The following is a 22,456-nucleotide window of genomic DNA, read 5'->3' on the forward strand; positions in this document are numbered from 1 at the left end:
TGATCCTGCGCTGGAAGGTGGGGAGGAGAGGATGAGAAGAGAAGAGGCATTTGCCAAGAAGATCCTGTAGCCTCAGGTAGACCCATGACAATCACGGAACCACAGAGAATCGGGGTCAGGAGGGGCTTTGGCAACCGACTGCCCAGGAGTCCAACCCCTTCTTTGTGAACTGGGAGCTGTTCAAGGTCGTCTTCCTGGTGTCAGTATAACAGCAATATATTGTGGTGCACGCCTGCTCCAAGCGAGGGTGAGGAATGCCCAGGTCAAGTTGGAGCAAATAACTGACCTATGCTTGAGGCAAATGACAGACCTTTGCGGTACCCTCTAGGAGTTTCTCGCCTGCCCACCCTCCTTTCCCGTCGCTTCGAAAATGCCAGCAAGCGGAGGCTTGGCAGCCTTTCAGGGGAATAGTTCAAAGTCTGGTCCCAGACCTTCAACAGACTTCCAGCTCCCTGCTTCTGTGCAGGGGCACACCAAATCCTTCCTCCGAGGAAGGGTTCTGTGCTCGGAACTTGGGAACTTCTAGATCCCGGCCGGTGCACGGGTTGTCTAGGGGCTCCTGTGGGCAGCCCCCTCCTACGGCGCGCCTCCCCAGGCCGCCACTTCTCCGAGCGAGCGCCGGAGGAAAAAGAAGGGCGCACAGCCGCAACTGACCTGAGATGCCGCCCCCCACCACGACAACGTCGTATTTGCTGCTCATGGCGCTCGTCCCTCTCCAGGCCGCCCTTGTGCCTGCTGCTCTGGTCTCCGGTGTCGGCCCCCGCCTGCTGCGCTGCCCCCGCCCACTTCCACCTCAGTGGAGCAGCTATATAGCTCGCCCAGGGCGCGGGTAAACCGAGCCCCGCCCGCCGCCCAAGCGCTGGCTGGACAGAGCTCTGGACTACCGCCCCCACCGGCAGCTCGGCAGCTCAGACCTGACGCCTGGGGGAAGAGGCCGCCTGGGGCCTGCAAAAGTCCCTCCCTGGGACCACCACCCCTTGACCTTCTTCTGCACAGTATTTTTCCATCAGCCTTCCTAGTGTGCCATTGAGCTTGGGGAGTGGGAGGGTGGCAGATTGGGGTGTCTTCCTCCAGCACCCCAATTACTCCCCAGATTGGAGCAATACAGATAATAGCAAATATTAATTAAGCTCTTTCCAGGTCCAGGCATCTTACTAAACGCTTAACATTGTATGATTCCAACTAAACCCTACAATAACCCATTGTACAAATGAGGGAAATGAGATAAAGTAGTTAGAGAGGGGTGAAGGCAAGATAAAAGGCCAGAAAGAAAAAAAAAAAGCCGCCAGTAAGATTCTCCCAGTCTATGTATCTACCTGCAACCAACATATCCTGAGCTTATGCTGTCCTCAGAATAGAACAGAGTTTGGACATGTCTGTGACTGAGAAGTCATTAGTGACAGGGAAAATTTTGATCCAGCTCTGACTTGGATTCTAGAAACTTCCATCTCCTCTGCTTTGGTGTAAAACAGCCCCAGAGCCTGAACCTTGAGCCCATGTCTCCACTGTCTCACCCTGCAGACAGCCTATGCTGGCCTCCTCCGTGATAATCCCTACCTATCCACCTCTATTGACAGGACCCTGAAGCTGTATGAGTTCCTTAGCTGTGGACGCTCTGTCCCCTCACCTAGCCTGCAAGTCAATCACATGTCCAGTGGGATGGGTGGAAATGATACTTGTAAGATCTGCTTGGGTTCTGTTTTGCTTGGCTCCAGCAACACCAAGTCAGCCGAGGGCCTGGATATCTAAAACTTTGAGTCCAATGCAGGCTATTTCTTCTTGATGTTCAACTGGCATCTAGGCCAGGAAAAAAAAATGCAGTTTCATGGTGTCTATGGAGAAAACTCACTAACAAACAGCATTTTCCCCAGACAAAGGTAATCAGTTACCTTGTATTCCATGAGGTCACAAATTTGTTGAATTAGAAATCCAGCCTTGGTCATAAGGAAAATAGGAGCCTTTAGAGGGTCTCCGAGGCCCCCCTTATCCCCACATCCAGGCAGTAGTCCAGGCCTGTTCAGGGTTCTAAGTCTCTTAGATGGAGTAATTCCCAAAGTCTGTCTTCTCCCTCAGCATTGTGTGGCAAGATGAGGCCCCTAGAAGCAGTGCTTCTCAAATTTGAACATGTGTACAGATCACTCAGGTCTGGGTTGGCATCTGAGAAGCTGCATTTTTTATTAAGCTCTAGGTGATGCTAGTGCTGCTGGTCCATGGATCACACACTTTGAGCACATTCTTTTCTATTCCAGGCCTCTGTTCTCCATTAATTCTAGAACTAGCTCCATGCTCCAGAGCCCTTTATCTCAAGATGATCATAATGAGACGAAGTCTATTCATTATACAAGCATTTATGGGACACCTGCTATGCTGAGCCCTGCAGAAGAGACAAACAAGATGGAGGCTTCCCCTGCCCTCTTGAGGCTCACACTCTTGTCAGGGAATACATCCAGGAAGAGTGATCACGAATATAAATCTGAATGTTGCTCTGGAACATGCATCAGGGCCTGATAATGTAGCCCAGGCAATCACAGAGGACCCCCAGAAGAAAATGACTTTCCTGCTGGGACATGAAAGACAAATCAGGGCTACTCAACTACTGAGGAAGAGTTGGGAGGTAAGCCTGAGGCTGGAATATTGGGAAAAACTGGACACAGTCCAGGGTACAAAGAACATCTTTGAACACCTTTAGGACTTATTACAAACACCACAAAACTAATACTGATTAATTGGATAATAACAATGAAAAAATAACAATGAATAAAATGATAGGGAGCACCATTATTGTTGTGTGTATTTGTGTCTTCTCTTCCCAGTCCATAATAAAGTCCCACAGGAAGGGATCATGCACTATCTTGTACTCATCCATTCAAGAACAATTTATTGAGCACCAACACTGTGTCAGGCACTTATAATTGGAAATAAGCCCTTACAAATAAGAAATGATGTTAATCCCAGGAAAACCAAATATGAAAACAGACAATTACAATAAACCTAATTTATGTTCCAATGGAGCAATGCTCAACACCTCTAAACAAGAAGCACAGAGGAATGCTGTTTGCCCTGAGCAGTGTTTATTTGCCTTTTCAACTTGATGAAATCCATGTTTCTCAATTAAAATAAACTTACTTTCCTTTCATTTTTTTATTAGAAGACTGCCAAAGAGATAAAATGTCCTTATTACTTCTTTCGTGCTGTCCAGCTTTTCATTAACGGATGTTTCAGTGAGTTTCTTATGATGCCACAGGAGGTTTCAATAAAGAGGCAGGCTGTGCAGAACAGAGTTCACCTGATATTATCTAAGTTGTGCATTTCATCTTTTTTTTTTTTAATACTGGAAGCTTGACAGGGGATGGAAATCAAAAAAAAAAAAAATTCTCTAGAGCTTATCAGTTTCTTTTTTCCCAACTTCTCTGCTAATCTTTTTTTAAGCATACACAGGGGGATCAAATGATGAAACGGTCAGCCATTGAAGCCAGGACAGCTCTTTAACAATGTTAAATTGGAATTTTAACAATTTAACAATTGTTAAATAATAAGGCCTCTGATTCTGCGCAGTAAAGTATCCATCATCAGCTTGGATCTTAATATGAGAGTGTCCAAATCTCCAAGAAGACAATAGGGGAACTTTCAATGGGCCAAGGCCTTGCTTTTGACCTCAAGGACTTTTTAATAGGGGAATCACATCCTCAAGCAACCTAAGAGTTGAGGGCACCCAGCTTCAATCCAAGCAAAGCTCTTCATGGGACATCAGGCTAGAGACTTGAGATCCAACTTAAATGTCCATAGGCTGGTTTAAGATGCCAAAAGAAACACATCCCCCAGGACCAGGAAACTGGTCAGGAACTGGATCAAAGTAGAGTTGACAGGGAACAAGCCAGGTGACAAGTGGCTGTTCATGACTCACCTTAATAAGCTGACAGCTATGTGGATGCATTAAACTGGCTTAAAGAGACAAGGTTGACATGGTAGAAAAACAACTCTTCCTGCCTAAAGAAGCAGAGTTTATATAGCTCATGCCCCAATGACCAAATTGCCATAGCATGAGGAAGACAGGGACAAAGGGGCACAACACAGAGGGGTGAGCCCCAGAATATATGAATCAGTCAGAGACACCAAGCAACAAAGCTTCAGAAAGATAGAGGTCATACCTAGACATGTTGCATAGCATGCTGAAGAAAAACAAACCCTATTTGCAATGTAAGTGCTAAACAAACTGTACCCAAAGTGACATTTTTACAATGACTGATGTCAAGACTTAAAATATTTCCACAAATCATAAGATTTTCTAAACAAGGAGTGACATATCAGAACAAATAACATGACAAGGACTGTGTTGGACACACAGAAGAAGAGCAAACAACAAATATACAGCTCAGGTAGAAGAGAAGATCAGAACAGACATTTCTTAAGAACAACAAGTTAAGGGTTTTCACCAATTCTTTTGGGAGAGGAAATTAGAAATTAATATTAGAGGTCCATTGTACTCTAATTATTGGTTGTTGAACAGAGTTATTTTCAATTAATTATTCTTATTTATATTATCCTAATTTCATAGTGTAACATCACTGATGCAAAATCAATCCTTTGGTTATTTTTATGTAGTCCTGAGTTAAATAATCTCTCCGTGTTTTCTTATAAATAGAAATTTATATCATATAGAATCCAGATAACAATTGCAATCAATAGTCTGGTAACTATGATAATCAGATGAGAAAAAAGAGCTTCATTTATAGATGGCTACCACAACAACGCATGTTACAGGTGGGGAGAATTACACAATACAAAATGATGCTAGTAGCTGGCCCTTGAGTTGACTTGAACTCTTCTAAATAATACAAATCCAGTTTATATGCAATGAAGGTGTTTAAGAACAAAAATTATTCTTCACACTATGGATGTTGTGACTGTTAGGAGTTTAAACAATGAACAATTATAAAAGTAAGTGAGGTAGAAAATGGGCAATATACTGCAAAAACTTGAAATGTATTACAAAAGGTAGAAAACGTGAACATACCTCTGATATATAATAATATTAAATATAATAATGCAAATATATTACATAAATTAATGTATTGCATATTAATTATAATGTTATAATATATAATGATATATTAAATATGTATTATAATTATGTTATAATGATAATATATAATAATACATATTAAATATATGTAGCATATTACATAATTAGGGTGTTTAGAAGCTCTCACCAAGACCCATTTGTCTGTGGCAGTACAACCAAGATTGTGGATCAGCAGCTGAGTATGGCTAGTGGTACAGGGCCTCTTCAGAATAGGCAGCATCATCATGTTTTGTAAGCCAGGCATCTACAAGGGAAGAAAAATACTCTACAAGAGAGGGAAAACTGGAGGCACTACAGGAAGTTATCACTCCTCAGGAGTGTAGTGGTTTCAAAATTGGACTGAGGTGATTCTCTCCAGTGGTAGACAATAGCCTTGTGCCTAAAGCACGAGGTTGAGGGCACCTGGATTACCCAGGAAGCACATACAAGTGTTAAAAGACAAACTGAGGCACATTAAAATATTGAGAAGTTTATTTGAGCAAACATCTATTTGAATGGGACAGCGCCAAACAGGAAGTGGGTAGGAGTACTCCATGAAAGGAGCTGAGAGGCAAGGCTTTTATAGGGCAGATGTGAAAGCAAGGAGATCATTTGATTGGCTAGAGCTTAAGGCTGCCTTATTTGGGAAAGCCTAGATGACTGTTTGTAATTGGTTGTTCTTCAATTTTGATTTCTCAGATACAAGCGCATTGACTCTGGCTTAGGTTCTGGTATGCTTGTGTAGGCTTACAAGGCATCAGAGCCACCACAGTCTAATGGATTCCTTGTTTAACTACTTTAAGAGAGGTTAGTGAGCTGGAGATTTATTAGGAAGTGCTCTCAGGATCCATGCCTGCACAAGGGAAAGGAAAGAAACAGGAAATTGAAGAAGTTGAGCTGGATAGAGTCCCAATGGAAGCCTCAGCCAAGCTCTGGCACTGGAGCAGCCCTGCAGAGTTGTTTCCCCTTGGAACAGAGGACAGGCCTTTGTACTCTTGCCTCGATCCTTCATTGGATGTGGGCTGCCTGGGGATGGTAATGTGGCTCTCGGAAGCTGAGACAATCCCCCAAGAAGGCTGACATGAATTTATTGAGATCTGTTTATAAAATTAACTTAGGGAGAACCAGTATCTTTAAGATGTTCACTCTTTTTTATCCACCAACATGGAATGTTTTTCCACTTGTTCAAGTATGATCTTGTGTATTGCAAACTGTTTTGTAACTTTCCTCATATAGATTTTGGATCTATCTTGTTAAGTTTATGCCTACGTATTTTCTTTTTTAAAAACGATTTTTGTTTTAAAAAATATAGCTAACATGCAACATTATACCAGTTTCAGGTGTACACCATAGTTGTTCAACATTTATATACCTAAAGAAGTGATCACCATAAGTCTAGGAACCACCTCACACCATACTATGCTATCACAATATTATTGAAAATATTTCCCATGTTGTACATTACATACCCATAACTTATTTGTTTTACATCTGGAATTTTGAACCACTTATTCTCCTTCACCTTCCCCCCTTTTTAATTTTTCAATTACATTTAACATTGAATATTATTTTATATTCATTTCAGGTGTACAGCATTGTGGTTAGACATTTGTATAACTTGAGAAGTGATCCTGACTAGTCTATTACCCACCTGGCCCTATACATAGTTATTATCATATTATTGACTATATTCCCTATGCTTTACATCCCCATACCTATTATAGAACTACCAATTTGTACTTCTTAACCCCTTCACCTTTTTCACCCTGTTCCCCAACACCCCTCCAATCTATCACCCAAATAAATCTAGTACTTATCTGACACCATAGATAGTTATTACAATATTATAGACTATATTCCTTGTGGTATATTCTACATCCCCATGACTACATTGTAACAACCAATTTGTACTTCTTAATCCCTTCCTCTTTTTTCACCCAACCCCACAATCCCCCTCTCATCTGTCAAACATCAAAATGTTCTCTGTATCTATGAGTGTGTTTCTGTTTTTGTTGTTTGTTTATATTGTTCTTTAGATTCCACATATAAGTGAAATCACAGTATATCTGTCTTTCTCTGTTTGATGTACTCCACTCAGCATTGTACCCTCCAGGTCCATCTACGCCACCGCAGATAGATAGCAAACACACAATCTCCTCCATGGATGAGCAATATTCTTCTGAATATATGTACCATCTCTTCTTTATCCATTTATCCATTGATGGATACCCAGGCAGCTTCCACATCTTGACTATTTTAAATAATGCTGCAATGATCATATGGATGCACATGTCCCCTCGACATAGCGTTTTGGGTTTCTCTGGATAAACACCTAGAAATGGGATTACTGGGTCCTTCTTTGTCTGTTGTTATAGCCTATGTTTTAAATTCTATTTTGTCTGGTATAATTATTGCTATCCCAGCTTTTTTTCCCCCACTTTCTTTTTTTTTTTTTTTTTTTTTTTTTATTTCCCACCTTTTTATTATAAGTTTTATAAATATTTTCTCAAGGCATTTGGATTACCTATTCATTTTCTTAATGGTATCTTTTGATAGACAGAAGTTCTTCATTCTCCTTAAGCCTAGTTGACAAATATGTTTCCTTTTCTATGTATTTCTTTCTGCGTAGTATCTGGAAAATAACATTGTCTACACCCAGATTAAAAAGATACTCATTTAAGTTTCCTTCTAGAAGCTTTGTAGTTTATGCATTATTTTTATATCTATGATTCATTTTGAATTACATTTTTTTTTTAATTAGTTTCAGGTGCACAAGACAAAGCAAAACTTAGACATTTATCATTTATATCCCTCACACTGTGTGAACCCCCCTCCCCCCATCCACTATCCCTCTGTACGTTCCCAAAACCTCTCACCTTCCCCTTATCCCCACTTTCATTTTCATTAATTAACTTTTTCCATCCTTTTATTTGAAGTCTGTGTGTGTCTTCCAATCTGAACTGAGTCTCTTGTAGGCAGCATATGTAAGGGTTTTTGTTTGTTTGATTGTTTGTTTGTTTGTTTGTTTAATCCATTTAGTCCTCGTATGTCTTTTGATTGGAGCATTTAATGCATTTACATTGAAAGGAATTGTTGATAGATATGTAGCTATTGCCATTTTATTATTCATAATTTTGATTATTTTCTGTCTTAAAGAAGTCTCTCTAACATTCCTTGTAATACCGGTTTGGTGGTGATGAACTCCTTTAGCTTTTTATTGTCTGAGAAGCTCTTTACCTGTCCTTCAATTTTAAATGATAATCTTGCTGGGTAGAGTACCCTTGGTTGCAGGTCCTTAATTTTCATCACATTGAATATTTTGTGTCAATCCCTTCTGGCCTGCAAAGTTTATGTTGAGAAATCTGACAGTCTTATGGGAGCTCTCTTATTTGCTTTTCTCTTGCTGCTTTTAGGAGTCTCTCTTTGTCTTTAACCTTTGCCATTTTAATTATAATGTGTCTAGGTATGGACCTGTTTGGGTTCATCTTGTTTGGGACTCTTTGCACTCTATGGACTGGTATGTCTATTTCCTTTGCCAGGTTAGGAATGTTTTCAGTTATTTCTTCAAATAGGTTCTCAATCCCTTGATTTCTCTCTTTTCCTTGTACTGCTATGATGTGAATGTTGTTACACTTGATGTTGTCCCAGAGGTCTTTTAAACTACCCTTATTTCTTTTTGGATTCTTTTTTCTATTTGCTGTTCCAATTGGGTGTTTTATGCTACCTTGTACTACAAATTCCTGATTGGATCCTCTGCTTCATCTAGTCTGCTGGTGATTTCTTCTAGTGCCTTCTTCATTTCAGTTGTTATATTCTTCACTTCTGACTGGTTCTTTTTTATGGTTTCTCTGTCTTTTTTTATGCTTGCAATCTCTTTGTTGAAGTCCTCACTATGTTCCTTGAACATCCTTTTAACAATTGTTTAGAATTCTGTCTCTGGTAGGTTGTTTGCCTCCATTTTGTTTAGTTCTTTTTCTGGATTCACTTCTTGTTATTTCCTTTGGGACACATTTCTTTGTTTCCTCATTTTGGCTACCTCTCTGTGTTTGTTTCTACGTATTAGGTAGATCTGCTATGTCTCCCTGTCTTGGCCAAGTGGCGTTGTGTGGTAGGTGCCCTGTGGGGTTCAGTGGCACAGTCTCTTTTGTCACCTGAGCCAGGTGCTCCAGGAGTGTCTCTTGTGTGAGTTGTGTGTGCTCACCTGTTATAATTGAGCCTTGATTGCTATTGGCATGTCAGTGGGTGGGATTAACCTTGAGGCTGACTGGCTGTGGGGTTTGACCACATCCACAGCTTATGTGCTGTTATTCAGGAGGCTTACCCCACTGAGTGGGATTCTTCGCCTCAGTGGGATCTGGTGCCTGTTGAGGCCACCCTTTGAGTGTGCCACTTGTAGGGCTGATTGGTCAGTGCTTTGCTATAGTCTAAAGCCATCTTCCAAGTATATTGGTTTGGTGCCTCTCCAGAGGGGCTCTGGTTCAGGCCCAGGTCAGTCACAGCCTGTAACTGTCCAGGGGCTACATGGTAGGAGCTACAAACAATCCATAGTTCTTCGCTGCCTGTGTTAAAACTGGAGGCCATACTGCAAGAGGCCATGCTGCAAACCAAGGATGGCTACAACCAGTACCAGGCCTGGGGTAACTACAAAATGCCAGGACACCCAGAGGCTTGCTGCCATCTGCTGGCTCCCATAAGATTCAGCCATTGATAAAGCTTTGTGCAATACATGAGTTCTGTGAGGCAGTATCTCAGGGAGTCACTAGAGTGGGAAGAGTTGTGGTCACCAGATTAATGTAGACTCTGGTTTGGTGCCAGTGCTGAGCCTGGAGCAATGCAGAAAAAGTCACAGAGCACACTGACACCAGTCATTGCCCACCTGGGGCTTATGGACTCCAATAGTTTTCCAAGAAAGAGTGCAATGTAGGAGGGGCTGGCTGCTCGCAGAGAAAGCGCCTCCAGCTGTGTGCAAGTTGGGTGGGGCAGGGTTCCAGATGAGTCCGCTGGGCAGAGCAGCAGAGCTCACAAGGCCAATCAGATTCATATTTGGCCATGGTAGGGGCAGGCTCAACATAAGAAATATGGCACCCACCTGCCAGCTGCACAGGAGAAAGACCCCCTCACCAGGAAAATGCTTACTCTCCTCCAGTCCTCCCCAAAACCACACACCTCAGTCTGCAACCTGTATGTCTCTGAAGCTCCCCGAGTCACCAACCCTCTGCTGGAGCCCAAGGTGAGTGCCTGGGAGTGAGTGAGACCGTTTGCAGGCTATTTAGGAGGACGTCTGGGTTTCCCACAGCCTCTGTCCGATCTGCATGGTCAGAATTCCCACTGTTTTTCACAGCCAGGTGTTGTGGGTGTGAAAACTCCTCTTCCCAGCACCAGTACTCTGGCTGGTGAGCCTGGTGTGGGAAGCCATGGTCCCTCGCTTTTCTGGGGGGAATCTCCACAGGGAGGTTTGGGACCCCTTCTGAATCTCCACCCCCTTACCAGTCTCAACGTGGCTTCTTCTTTATATTTTTAGTTATAGGACTTCTGTTCAGTTAAACTTCAGATGGTTCTCCAGGTTGCTTGTTCTATAATTTAGTTGTAATTTTAATGTGTTCATGGAAGGATGCAGGCACGGTGTTTATCTACTCTGTCATCATGGATCTCCCTGTTATTGTTGAGCCTTGATTACTATTAACACATCAGTGGGTAGGATTGACCCTCAGGCTGACTGGCTGTGGAACACAGCTTATGGGCTTCTGTGGGGGGGGGGGGGGGCTTACCACATGAAGCAGTTTTCCTAGCCACCCCCACTTCACCCCCGTGGGCTCTGGTGTCTTTTGAGACTACCTTTTGTGTGCTACTTGTGGGGTTAAATGAGTGGTGCTCTGCAGTGGTCTAATGCCAACCTGCAAGTACGTTGGTTCTGGGGACTCTTGGGAGGGACTCCAGTGCAGGCCCAGGTCACCACTGCCTGTGCCCAGTCAGGGACTACCTGGTAGGAGTTATAAATTTATCCATAGTTTGTCATTGACTATGCTGGACCTTGAGGAGCATGGGAGAGGCCAAATTGTGAATCAAGAACATCTGGGTCTGGGATATCGCTACGAAAAGCCAGGACACACTGAGGCCTGCTGCCAGTTGCCAACTCCTGTAAGTTTCAGCTGCTGATAAAGCCTTATGCAGTATGGAGTTGGGTGGGATGAGGTCTCAGTGAGGCACCAGGGTGAAGCAATAGTAGCTAACCAGACCAATTTAGATGCTGATTTGGCCATGAGCATAGGGGATGCCTCAACACAGGAACAGTGGTACAACTGCTGGCTGCATGGGAGAAGGACCCCATACAGGGAAAATGGTGACTATCTTCCAGCCCTCACCTGCAGCCACAAACCTCAGTCTGCCCCTCTGTTTGTCTGTGAGGCCCCCTGAGTCACTGTCCCTCCTCCAGAGCCCAGTGTGAGTGCCTGCAGGCACATCTGTGCTGGCCTTTTAAGAGGACATCTGGGTTTCCTGAAGCATTCTATCCCACCTAGATGGTTGGAATCCCCACTTTTTTTTCACAGACAGATGTTGTGGGGGCTCCTCTTCCCAACACCAGTACTCAAGGCTGGGGAGCTAGTGTTGGGCTGTGGTCACTTGTTCCTCCTTGGGGAACATCTGTGGCCAAAATATCCTTCCCAAGTTTCATCTGCTACACAGAGGTTTTGGGCCAGCCCGTTTCATGTCTCTGCTCCTCCTACCAGTCTTGATGTGGCTTCTTCTATATATCCTTAGTTATAAAACTATAAAACTTCTGTTCAGCTAGACTTGAGATGGTTCTCCAGGTTGATTGTCCTATAATTTAGTTGTAATTTTGAGGTGTTCACGCAATGAGGCAAGCACAGTATTTATCTATGCTTCCATCTTGGATCTTGTCCCTTAGGTATTTTCTTTTATTTATTTTGTTCTATTGTGAATGAGACCTTTTGTTTCATTATATCTTTGAATATAATACTCCTTTTTTTAAAATGGAGGACTTTCATTTTTGTAGAATTAATTTATAACCTATTACTTTATTAAAATCTCTTGTCACTTGCAGTAGTTTTTCCATTAATTTGAGTTTTACATAAAAGATAATGCAAATAAAGACAATTTTACCTTAGCATAACTAAGAAAATCCTGAAAAAGAGGAGGAAAAATAAAGGGAAGCAGAAAGCTTCCCTTTAGTTTTATACTAACTAGGTATAAAAACATATTTAAAAAGCCTCTATGACTGAAACAGAGTGGCATTAACTCATGAATAGACAAACCAATGGAATGGAATTCATAAATTGACTCAATTACACATGGAAATTTGCTATGTGACAAAAGGTGAATTTCAAATCAGTGAGGAAATGATGTAGGTTGTTTTTCTCCATAACTACGTTATTTTAAACAGTTTCAAACTTACAGAAAAGTGAAAGTACAGCACAAAGAACCTTTATTTCCCTGAAGCATTTGAGAATAAGTTGTTCACATGATGTCCCATCATCACCTCCACAAAATACTTTAGTGTGTACTTCCTATGAACAAAGTCATTCTCCTACAGAACCACAATATGACATGCAAAATGGGAAAATTAACGTTCACTCATAATTACCACCTAGTCTTCAGACCCCATTCAAGTTTTGCCAGTTGTGCCAATAATGTCTTTTCTATCAAAAGGACCCAGTCCTGAATCATGTTGCATTTAGTTGTGCTATTTCCTTGACTCCTTTAATTTGAAACAGTTCCCAGTCTTGCCTTGACTTTCATGACCTTGACACTTCAGAAGACTTTAGTCAAGGAATTTTGTAGAATGTCCCTCAGTTTGGGTTTGTGTGATGTTTCCTTGTGTTTAGATTTGTATCATACATCTTTGGTAGAAATATCACAGAACTGTATCTCTCTTCTTCTAATTGCATCCTTTCGGGTACAATTTAAATTGGTCTGATTACTAGTGATGTTAATTTTGATATCTTGGTTATGATGCCATCTTCCAGGCTTCTACTATAAAGGTACTTTTTTTTCTTTTGTAGTTAATAACTATTTTCTGAAGAAGTACTTTGAAACTAAATAATCTTATTCTTCATCAAACCTTCATTGTATTCACTTATTGTTTATAGCAGTATGGACTGCTATATTATTCAATGGTTTATAATCCATTATTATCTTTATTTATTTTGATGTTCAAATTGCCCTATTTTATTAAATGGTTTATAATCCATTATTATCTTTATTTATTTTGATGTTCAAATTGCCTTTGAATCGGCCAATGGATGCCCCTTCAAGCTGACTTCTCTGTCTTCTTGACATATCCCTCCAAAGATGGAATTGTTAATAAATGGTATTGAAATAACTAGATAGCTGTAAGGTAAAGGAGAAAATTGGATCCGTGCCTCACATCACATACCAGGATACATTCTATATAGGTCAGGAATTTAAATGTAAAATGAACAAAAATTAAACTATACAAGTGCTAAAAGAAAACATGGGTGAAATCCTTATAAAATGGGAGTGGGAAATTTTTCCTAACAATGACTTAAATTCAGAAATATTGAGAGAAAAGATGAATAAATGTGATCAACCTTGCCCTATGGGGTCTGCATGACATCTAAGAACTTCTCTACCTGGCTTCACGGCATCCCTTGAGCTGACGTTCATCCCCCTGCTTTTAGCAGCCCTCCCCACAATTCCAAATGCACAGCCTTTTAAGCAAGCCTCTTTGCCATCACCCAGACCAATTATAGCCTCTGCATCTTTGCTTTTTCCCCGTTCTCTGTCTTTGTCAACCCATCACCAGACTACTCTCTCTTCCCTCTGCCTCCCCCAATTCCTTGCCTCTCCTGCAAGGTCTAGATCAATCTCTCTGTTCCCATGAAGTTTCCCAGGTGTTCATGCCCACTTCATCTCCCCTTACCCCAAATCCCTAAACACCAGTAGTATCACTCAGTTTAAACTGTATTTGTTGAATACATGTCTTTCTTGAGGACGGGGAACACACATTCACATCCTCACAGCTCCTGATATAACCAGAGTGGCTGACAGGTGCACAATAACAATTGCACATGTGTCGTCACTTTAATTCCATGAGGATTAAATACTTCACATATTCATGTATTAATTGAATACCCATCACAGGGCAGACACTCTGCTAAGTGCTAGAAACAGTAACAATGTAGAGACACAGACCCTACCCTTACAGAGCTTTCAGTCTAGTTTTTAACAACTTGCTAAGTCCAGCTATCCATTAGCTTTATCTGAACCCTAAATTAGTGGAAAATCCAAAGAGCTGCCTGCCTTTCGAGCCTTGCTTTCTTATACTCTATATAAGTTGGCATCATGCTTCTTACATTATCACTTTTATTTTTTCCTCTTCCATCCAAGGCATGCATAGGTTGCATTTCCTACTTAGGGACTAGAAAAACTGTTAAATATGCTTTCTGCCTTTGCGTTTCCCAGGAGAATAGTGCCACTCATGTCTTGAGACAATTGGTGCTATGTTGGGGTTTACAGAACTATGCTTTTCATTCCCTTTCACAGTTCTCATATGCTATGAACTGAATTGTGCCCCCCAAAAAAAGTCATATATTGAAGCCCTAGCCCCAGTGTAATGGTATTTGGAGATGGGGCCTTTGAGAGGTGTTTAAGTTTAAATGAGGGTGGGGCCCTAATGATGGGGTTAGTACCCTTATTAAGAAGAGACACCAGAGAGCACTCACTCCTTCTCTCTTTCCCTCACTTCTTCCTTCCCCCTCATTCTCTCCCTCTGCCATGTGAGGATATAGTGAGAAAGTGGCCATCTACACACCAGGAAGCCTCACTAGAACCCAACTTTGTGAACATTCTGATGTCAGGCTTCCTGCCTCCAAAACTGTTACTTTAAGCCACCCAGTCTATGGTACTTGGTTATGGCAGGTTAATGCACAATGGCAGGACTTTTTTGTCTTCTACTGTTAGCCTTCCTCAGGCTACCCCTTTTTTAATTTTTATGCTAACATACCTTTACTGAGTCACTTTGCAGAATCATCTTGTAACTTCTATATTATGCCTGCTTGATTTTTTTCCTTCTTGGTTCCCTGTCCACAAGATTTCTCCATTTTCCCAAGCCTAGCTACTCAGCCACTTTGGTAAAGGCTCTTATTTTACTGGAAATGTTGTGTTTTCTCTCTCAATAAATCAAATGATCCATGAGCCTTTCCTTGAAATATCTTGCACCTATAAAAATCCTGCAGTAGAAATGTCTTCAAATTTTACAGTGATTTTTCTAATAGACAGTCTTGATTTTAGGTAGTGTTTTGTAGGTATTTGTTTGTTTGTTTTTTTTAATTAAATTTATTGGGGTGACAATTGTTAGTAAAATTACATAGATTTCAGGTGTACAATTCTGTATTACATCATCTATAAATCCCATTGTGTGTTCATCACCCAGAGTCACTTCTTCCATCACCATATATTCGATCCCCCTTACCCTCATCTCCCACCCCACACCCCCCGCCCCCCTTACCCTCTGGTATTTGTTTTAAGTTGGAAAATTTTGGCTATAGCATTTGCACAACAAAGCCAACAAAGTTCACCTAAGCCTTTTACACATTTTATGAAAAAGGCAAAATAACAAAGGCTATGGTCTCACTTTGGTTCTTTGTGTATCACATGGAAGAAGTTCTCTATCCCAAAGTTCTAAACTACAGTCTGATGTTCTTATAATATAACCACTTACGGAATCTGGCCAAGGATTCCAAGAGCCTCTGAAATCTTGGCCTGTTTCCTAAATTAACCAACAAAACAGATTGAATATACTCACTATAAAAGTAACAAGAGACCAAATCAAATGCAATGTGTAGACTTGTTTGAGTCTTGACAGAGTAAACCAACTATATTTTGGGGACAAATGGAGAAATTTGACTACAGACTGGCTGCTAGATGGTAGTAAGCAATTATTTTTCATTTTGATATATGCGGTAAGGGTATGGTAGTTATATGAAAATATCCTTATCAGTTAGTGATGTATACTAAATATTCGAGGGTGAAAAACATGTTTGAGAGTTGGTATAAAACATACTAGGAAAAAATAATGGCGGCTGTAAATAAACCAAGACTGGCAAAATAGTGATAGATATTGAAGCTGGATGGTAGGTACATGAGGAATACAATATACTATTCTTTCTACTTGTGTTCATTTATGAAGATTTCCAGAATAAAATATTTTTAATCTATTCACTATAATTTTATTAAGCATATTTCATTATGTTCAAATGATTTGAAAGTTGATAATGGAATGATAAAATTGTGTTAATTTGGAAAATATTGTTCAACTATGTTGGGTAATAGAGGATTTGCTAAACAAATGAACTTTTCCCATGTCCTTTACTTCCTACTTTAGCAAATTGTTCAGATTCTTTCTTCTCCACATGAAATTACCCAGAACAAATACAAATAAACTTTCCATCTCCTCAAAACATATGAGAAGTTAATACCTTTCAATCTTAAAAGAACTGATAATGTGAACCACTGAGCTGGAAAAGACCTTTGGAGCTATTTGGTCTACATCTCTGCCGTCACTTCCTTACAGTGGCCCTTCTAAAGACTTGGGGACAAGGAGTAAGGTCAGCATCAAGCAGGCCCTAACAGTGAGGCAGTAGAACAGCCAGAAGGCTCTAAATAAGAACAGGAAGTAATTTCATCTCTGAAAACCCTTTCTACTGCAAACCACAACACCAATTATATGGCCCAGATTAGAATACAGGATTCCTGGCTATGAAAAACAAGTACGAAAAAGCTGAAATATTGTGAAATTGTCATAGCATTTTCTGTGACTGTAGTCATATAATACTCTGCTGTATGTGAGACATTGGCCAACAAATTCCAGCTAACAGGGCATTATCAAGCTTCAGAAAATAATAGTTGTAGTTGTTGCAAATAGAAACTCTAACCTGCTGGGCTCAGAACAAATGCATTTGGCAATTGTTTTTTGTGCTGATGGGGCATTTTTCTTTTTAATTAAAATTTATTGGGGTGACAATTGTTAGTAAAGTTGCATAGATCTCAGGTGTTCAATTCTGTATTACATCATCTATAAATACCATTGTGTGTTCACCGCCCAGAGTCAGTTCTCCTTCCATCACCATATATTTGATCCCCTTTACCTTCATTTACCACTCCCCTCCCCCCTTACCCTCTGGTAACCACTAAACTATGGTCTGTGTCTATGAGTTTTTGTTTCTCATTTGTTTGTCTTGTTCTTTTGTTGTTTTGGGTTTACATGCCACATATCAGTGAAATCATATGGTTCTCTGCTTTTTCTGTCTGACTTATTTCGCTTAGCATTATAATCTCAAGATCTATCCATGTTGTCACAAATGGTTCTATTTCATCTTTTCTTACTGCCGAATAGTATTCCATTATGTATATATACCACAATTTCTTTATCCATTCATCTATCAAAGGACATTTCGGTTGTTTCCATGTCTTTGTCACCGTCAATAAAGCTGCAATGAACATTGGAGCACACGTATCTTTATGGATAAATGTTTTCAGATTTTTTGGGTAGATACCCAGGAGGGGGATTGCTGGATCATATGGTAATTCTATTTTTAATTTTTTGAGGCACCTCCACACTGCCTTCCATAATGGCTGCACCAGTCTGCATTCCCACCAACAGTGTATGAGGGTTCCTTTTTCTCCACAGCCTCTCCAACACTTGTTACTATTTGTCTTCTTGATGATAGCCATTCTGACTGGGGTGAGGTGATATCCCATGGTGGTTTTGATTTGCATTTCTCTGATGATTGGGGATGTTGAGCATTTTTTCATATGTCTATTTGCCATTTGTATGTCCTCTTTGGAGAAAGGTCTCTTCAAGTCCTCTGCCCATTTTTCAATTGGGTTGTTTGTTTTTTTGTTGTTGAGTTGCATGAGTTCCTTGTATATTCTGGATACTAGCCCCTTATCGGAGGCACTGTTTGCAAAAATCTTCTCCCATTCAGTTGGTTGCCTCTTTATTTTGTCGATGGTTTCTTTTGCTGTGCAGAAGCTTTTAAGTTTCATATAGTCCCATTCGTTTATTTTAGCTTTTACTACCCTTACCTTTGGAGTCAAATTCATAAAAAGCTCTTTGAACCCAAGGTCCATAAGTTTAGTACCTATGTTTCCTTCTACGTAATTTATTGTGTCAGGTCTTATGCTTAAGTCCTTGATCCATTTTGAATTCATTTTGGTACATGGTGACAAATAGCAGTCCAGTTTCATTCTTTTGCACGTGGCTATCCAATTCTCCCAGCACCATTTATTGAAGAGGCTGTCTTTCCTCCATTGTATGTTTTTAGCTTCTTTGTCAAAAACTATCTGTCCATATTTATGTGGCTTTATTTCTGAGTTCTCAATTCTATTCCATTGGTTTATGTGTCTGCTTTTCTGCCAAACCATGCTGTTTTGATTATTGTTGCCCTGTAGTACAAGCTAAAGTCAGGGAGTGTGATACTTCCAGTATTGTTCTTTTTTCTTAAGATTGCTTTGGCTATTCGGGGTCTTTTGTGGTTCCAAACAAATCTGATGATTTTTTGTTCTATTTCTTTAAAAAATGCCATTGGGATTTTGATGGGGATTGAATTAAATCTGTATATTGCTTTGGGTAATATGACCATTTTAACTACGTTGATTCTTCCAATCCATGAGCATGGAATGTCTTTCCATTTCTTTGTGTCTTCTTCAATTTTTTAAAAAATGTCTTGTAGTTTTCAGCATATAGGTCTTTCACATCCTTGGTTAAGTTTATTCCTAGGTATTTTATTTTTTTTTGCTGCAATTGCAAAAGAAATTGTTCTTTTTAATTTCTTTTTCTGCGATTTCATTGGTAGTATACAGGAATTCAATGGACTTTTTACGTTGATTTTGTAGCCGGCATCTTTACTGTATTCGTTGAATTTTTCTAATAGCTTTTTGGTGGAGTCTTTAGGGTTTTCTATATGTAGCATCATGTCATCTGCATAGAGTAACAATTTAACTTCTTCATTCCCAATTTGGATGGCTTTTATTTCTTTCTCTTGCCTGATTGCTCTGGCGAGGACTTCCAACACTATGTTGAAAAGCAGAGGTGATAGGGGACATCCCTGTCGTGTTCCTGAATGTAGAGCAAATGGCTTCAGTGTTTCACCGTTAATTATGAAATTAGCTGAGGGTTTTTCATATGTGGCCTTTATTATGTTGAGGTAATTTCCTTCTATGCCTAAAATAAATTAAGTGTTTTAAACAAAAATGGATATTGTATCTTGTCAAATGCTTTTTCTGCATCAATTGATATAATCATATGATCTTTGTCCTTTATTTTGTTTATGTGGTGTATCACATTGAGTGATTTGTGTGTGTTGAACCATCCTTGTGCTTCTGGGATGAACCCCACTTGATTATGACAAATAATCTTTCTAATGCATTGTTGTACTCTATTTGCTAGAATTTTGTTTAGGATTTCTGCATCTGTATTCATCAAAGATATTGGTCTGTAGTTCTCTTTTTTTGTGTTGTCCTTACCAGGTTTTGGTATCATGGTAATGTTGGCCTCATAAAATGAGTTAGGGACTACTGTCTCTTCTTCAAATTTTTGGAAGAGTTTGAGCAGGATTGGAATTAGATCCTCTTTGAAGGTTTGGTAGAATTCACTAGTGACGCCATCTGGTCCCGGACTTTTGCTTTTGGGAAGGTTTTGGATGACTGATTCAATTTCGTTACTGGTCATCGGTCTGTTTAGATTTTCCACTTCTTCATGGTTCAGCCTACGAAGGCTATCTGTTTCTAAGAACTTGTCCATTTCTCCTAGGTTATTGAATTTGGTGGCATATAGTCCTTCATAGTATTCTTGGATGGTCCTTTTTATTTCTGTGGCATCCATGATAACTTCCCCTTTTTCATTTCTGATTTTTTAAATTAGTGTCTTCTCTCTTTTCATCTTAGTGAGCCTAGCCAAGGGTTTGTCAATTTTGTTAATCTTTTCAAAGGACCAGCTCTTTGTCACATTAAGTTTTTCTGTTGTCTTTTTGTTCTCTGTTTCATTTAGTTCTGGTATGATTTTTTTTACTTCTATAATGATTTATAAAATAGTTCATTTATTTTCAGTTTGATCCATAACAAATGATTTCTGTAATTAAAATCTCCCAAGTTCAGAGTTGAAAGAAGCATTAGTGTTCTTATTTATTCTGCTTGGAATTTACTGAGCTTCCTGAATCTCTGAGTTTTTCTATGATGAAATTTAGAAAACTTTTTGTCATCATTTTTTTATTAGTTTCAAGTGCACAAGACAGAATAATACTTAGACGTTTATCATTTATGTCCCTCACACTGTGTCACCCCCCTCCCCCCATCCACTATCCCTCTGACATCGCTCAGAGCCATTACATTTCCACTGTCTCTATTCTTAATGCTGTACTCCGTTTCTTGTAAGTACATACATACATATATATACATATATGTATATATATAAAATTATAGTTGGCATTCATTATTGTTTAGCCTCAGCTTCAGGTGTACAGTGCAGAGATCAGACATCTACATCATCCCTGAGGTGGTCTCCCAAATGAGACAAGTGTCCATCTGATACCCTACAAAATCTTTACAACATTATTGATTGCATTCCCCAAATTAATTATCAAACCCTGTGGCCATCTTGTGGTTACTGACTGTGCTTTCTAATCCCCTCAGCTTTCCCTTTATCCCCACCCTCCCTCCCATCTAGCAACACTCAGTTTTTCCTCTATATCTCCAAAACTGTTTCTGATTAGTTCATTCACTTATTCTTTTCTTTAGATTCCACATATAAGTGAGATCATATTGTATTTGTCTTTCTCTGTCTGACTTATTTCACTTAACATAATGTTCTCTAGGTCCATCCATGTTGTTGCAAATGGTAAGATTTCATTCTTCTCTATGGCTGTGTAATACTCCATTGTATAAATGTACCACAGTTTCTTAATCCAGTCATCTACTAATGGGTGTTTCAGTTGTTTCCATGTCTTGGCTATTGTGTATAGTGCTGCAATAAATATAGGAGTGTATAAAGTTTTTTTAATTAGAGTTTTGGATTTCTCCAGATAGATACCTAGGAGTGGAATTGCTGGATCATAAGGTAGTTCCATTTTCAGATTTTTGAAATACCTCCATACTGTTTTCCATAGTGCCTGAACCAATCTGCAATCCCACCAACAGTAGTTCTGCTCTGATTTTTATTATTTCCTTTCTTCTGCTGACAGTGGGTTTCATTTGTTCTTCTTTTACTAGTTCTTTAAGGTGTAACATGAGGTTATTTATTTGGGATTTTTCTTGTTTCTTGAGATAGGCCTGTAATGATATAAATTTCCCTCTCAAAACTGCTTTCACTGCATCCCAAAAATTTTGGTAGGATGTATTTTCATTGCCATTTGTTTCTATGTATCTTTTTTTATTAGTTTCAGGTGCATAAAACAAAGACATTTTAGACATTTATATTAAGAAACTGTGGTACATTTATACAATGGAGTATTACACAGCCATAAAGAAGAAATAAATTTTACCATTTGCAACAACATGGATGGACCTAGAGAATATTATGTTAAGTGAAATCTATGTATCATTTCATCTCTCCTTTAATTTCTTCTTTGACTTGGTCATTCTTTAAAAGTATGTTGTTTAATCTCCATGTATTTGTGGTTTTTCCTGCTTTCTTTTTGCAGTTGATATCCAATTTCAAAGCCTTGTGATCAGAGAATATGCTTGGTATGATTTCAATCTTATTAAATTTGCTGAGGTTAGTTTTAGATCCCAATATATGGTCTATCTTTGAGAATGTTCCAAGTACACTAGAAAAAAAGGTATAGTCTGATGTTTTAGGATGAAGTGCTCTATAAATGTCAATTATGTCCATTTCATGTAATGTGTCATTTAGGGCTGCTATTTCTCCCTTTAATTCTGTTAGTAGTTGCTTGGTATATTTTGGTGCTCCCTGATTGGGGACATACATATTCATGACTGTTATGTCTTATTGTGTAGTCCCGTTTACCATTATGAAATGTCCATCTTTGTGTCTTGTTGAAGTCTGTTTAATCTGATATCATTATGGCTACACCTGATTTTCTCTGGATACCATTTGCTTGGAGTGTCAATTTCCACGCTTTCACTTTGAGTCTACGCTTGTCCTTGTAGCTGAGATTCGTCTCTTGGAGGCAGCATATGGTTGGGTTTAGTTTTTTGATCCAATCTGCTACTCTGCGCCTTTTATTGGTGAGTTCAGTCCATTTACATTTAGTGTGATTATTGATATGTGAGGATTTCCTGTCATTCTATCTTTAGTTTTCTGGTAAGACTGTGTCTCCATTGTTTCTTTGCCTTTTTGTTGTTGTCTATTATTTCTGTGTGGTGGTATTCTATGATGTTTCCCTTTGTTTCTTC

General features: G+C 39.6%; 1 protein-coding gene across 1 annotated transcript in view; it reads right to left on the reverse strand.

Moving 5' to 3' along the window:
* MAOB (monoamine oxidase B) overlaps positions 1–811 on the reverse strand; it is a 136,985-nt gene extending 136,174 nt beyond the window's left edge. Inside the window, exon 1 of the mRNA XM_019717754.3 lies at positions 655–811. Coding sequence (XP_019573313.3) covers positions 655–700 — 46 coding nt within the window. The 5' untranslated portion in view covers positions 701–811. The remainder of the gene's footprint in view (positions 1–654) is intronic.
* Positions 812–22,456: the final 21,645 nt, after the last annotated feature.

Source organism: Rhinolophus sinicus, chromosome 18 (assembly GCF_057876585.1).
Source record: "Rhinolophus sinicus isolate RSI-liver-muscle chromosome 18, RSI-T2T, whole genome shotgun sequence".
Lineage (NCBI taxonomy): Eukaryota > Metazoa > Chordata > Mammalia > Chiroptera > Rhinolophidae > Rhinolophus > Rhinolophus sinicus.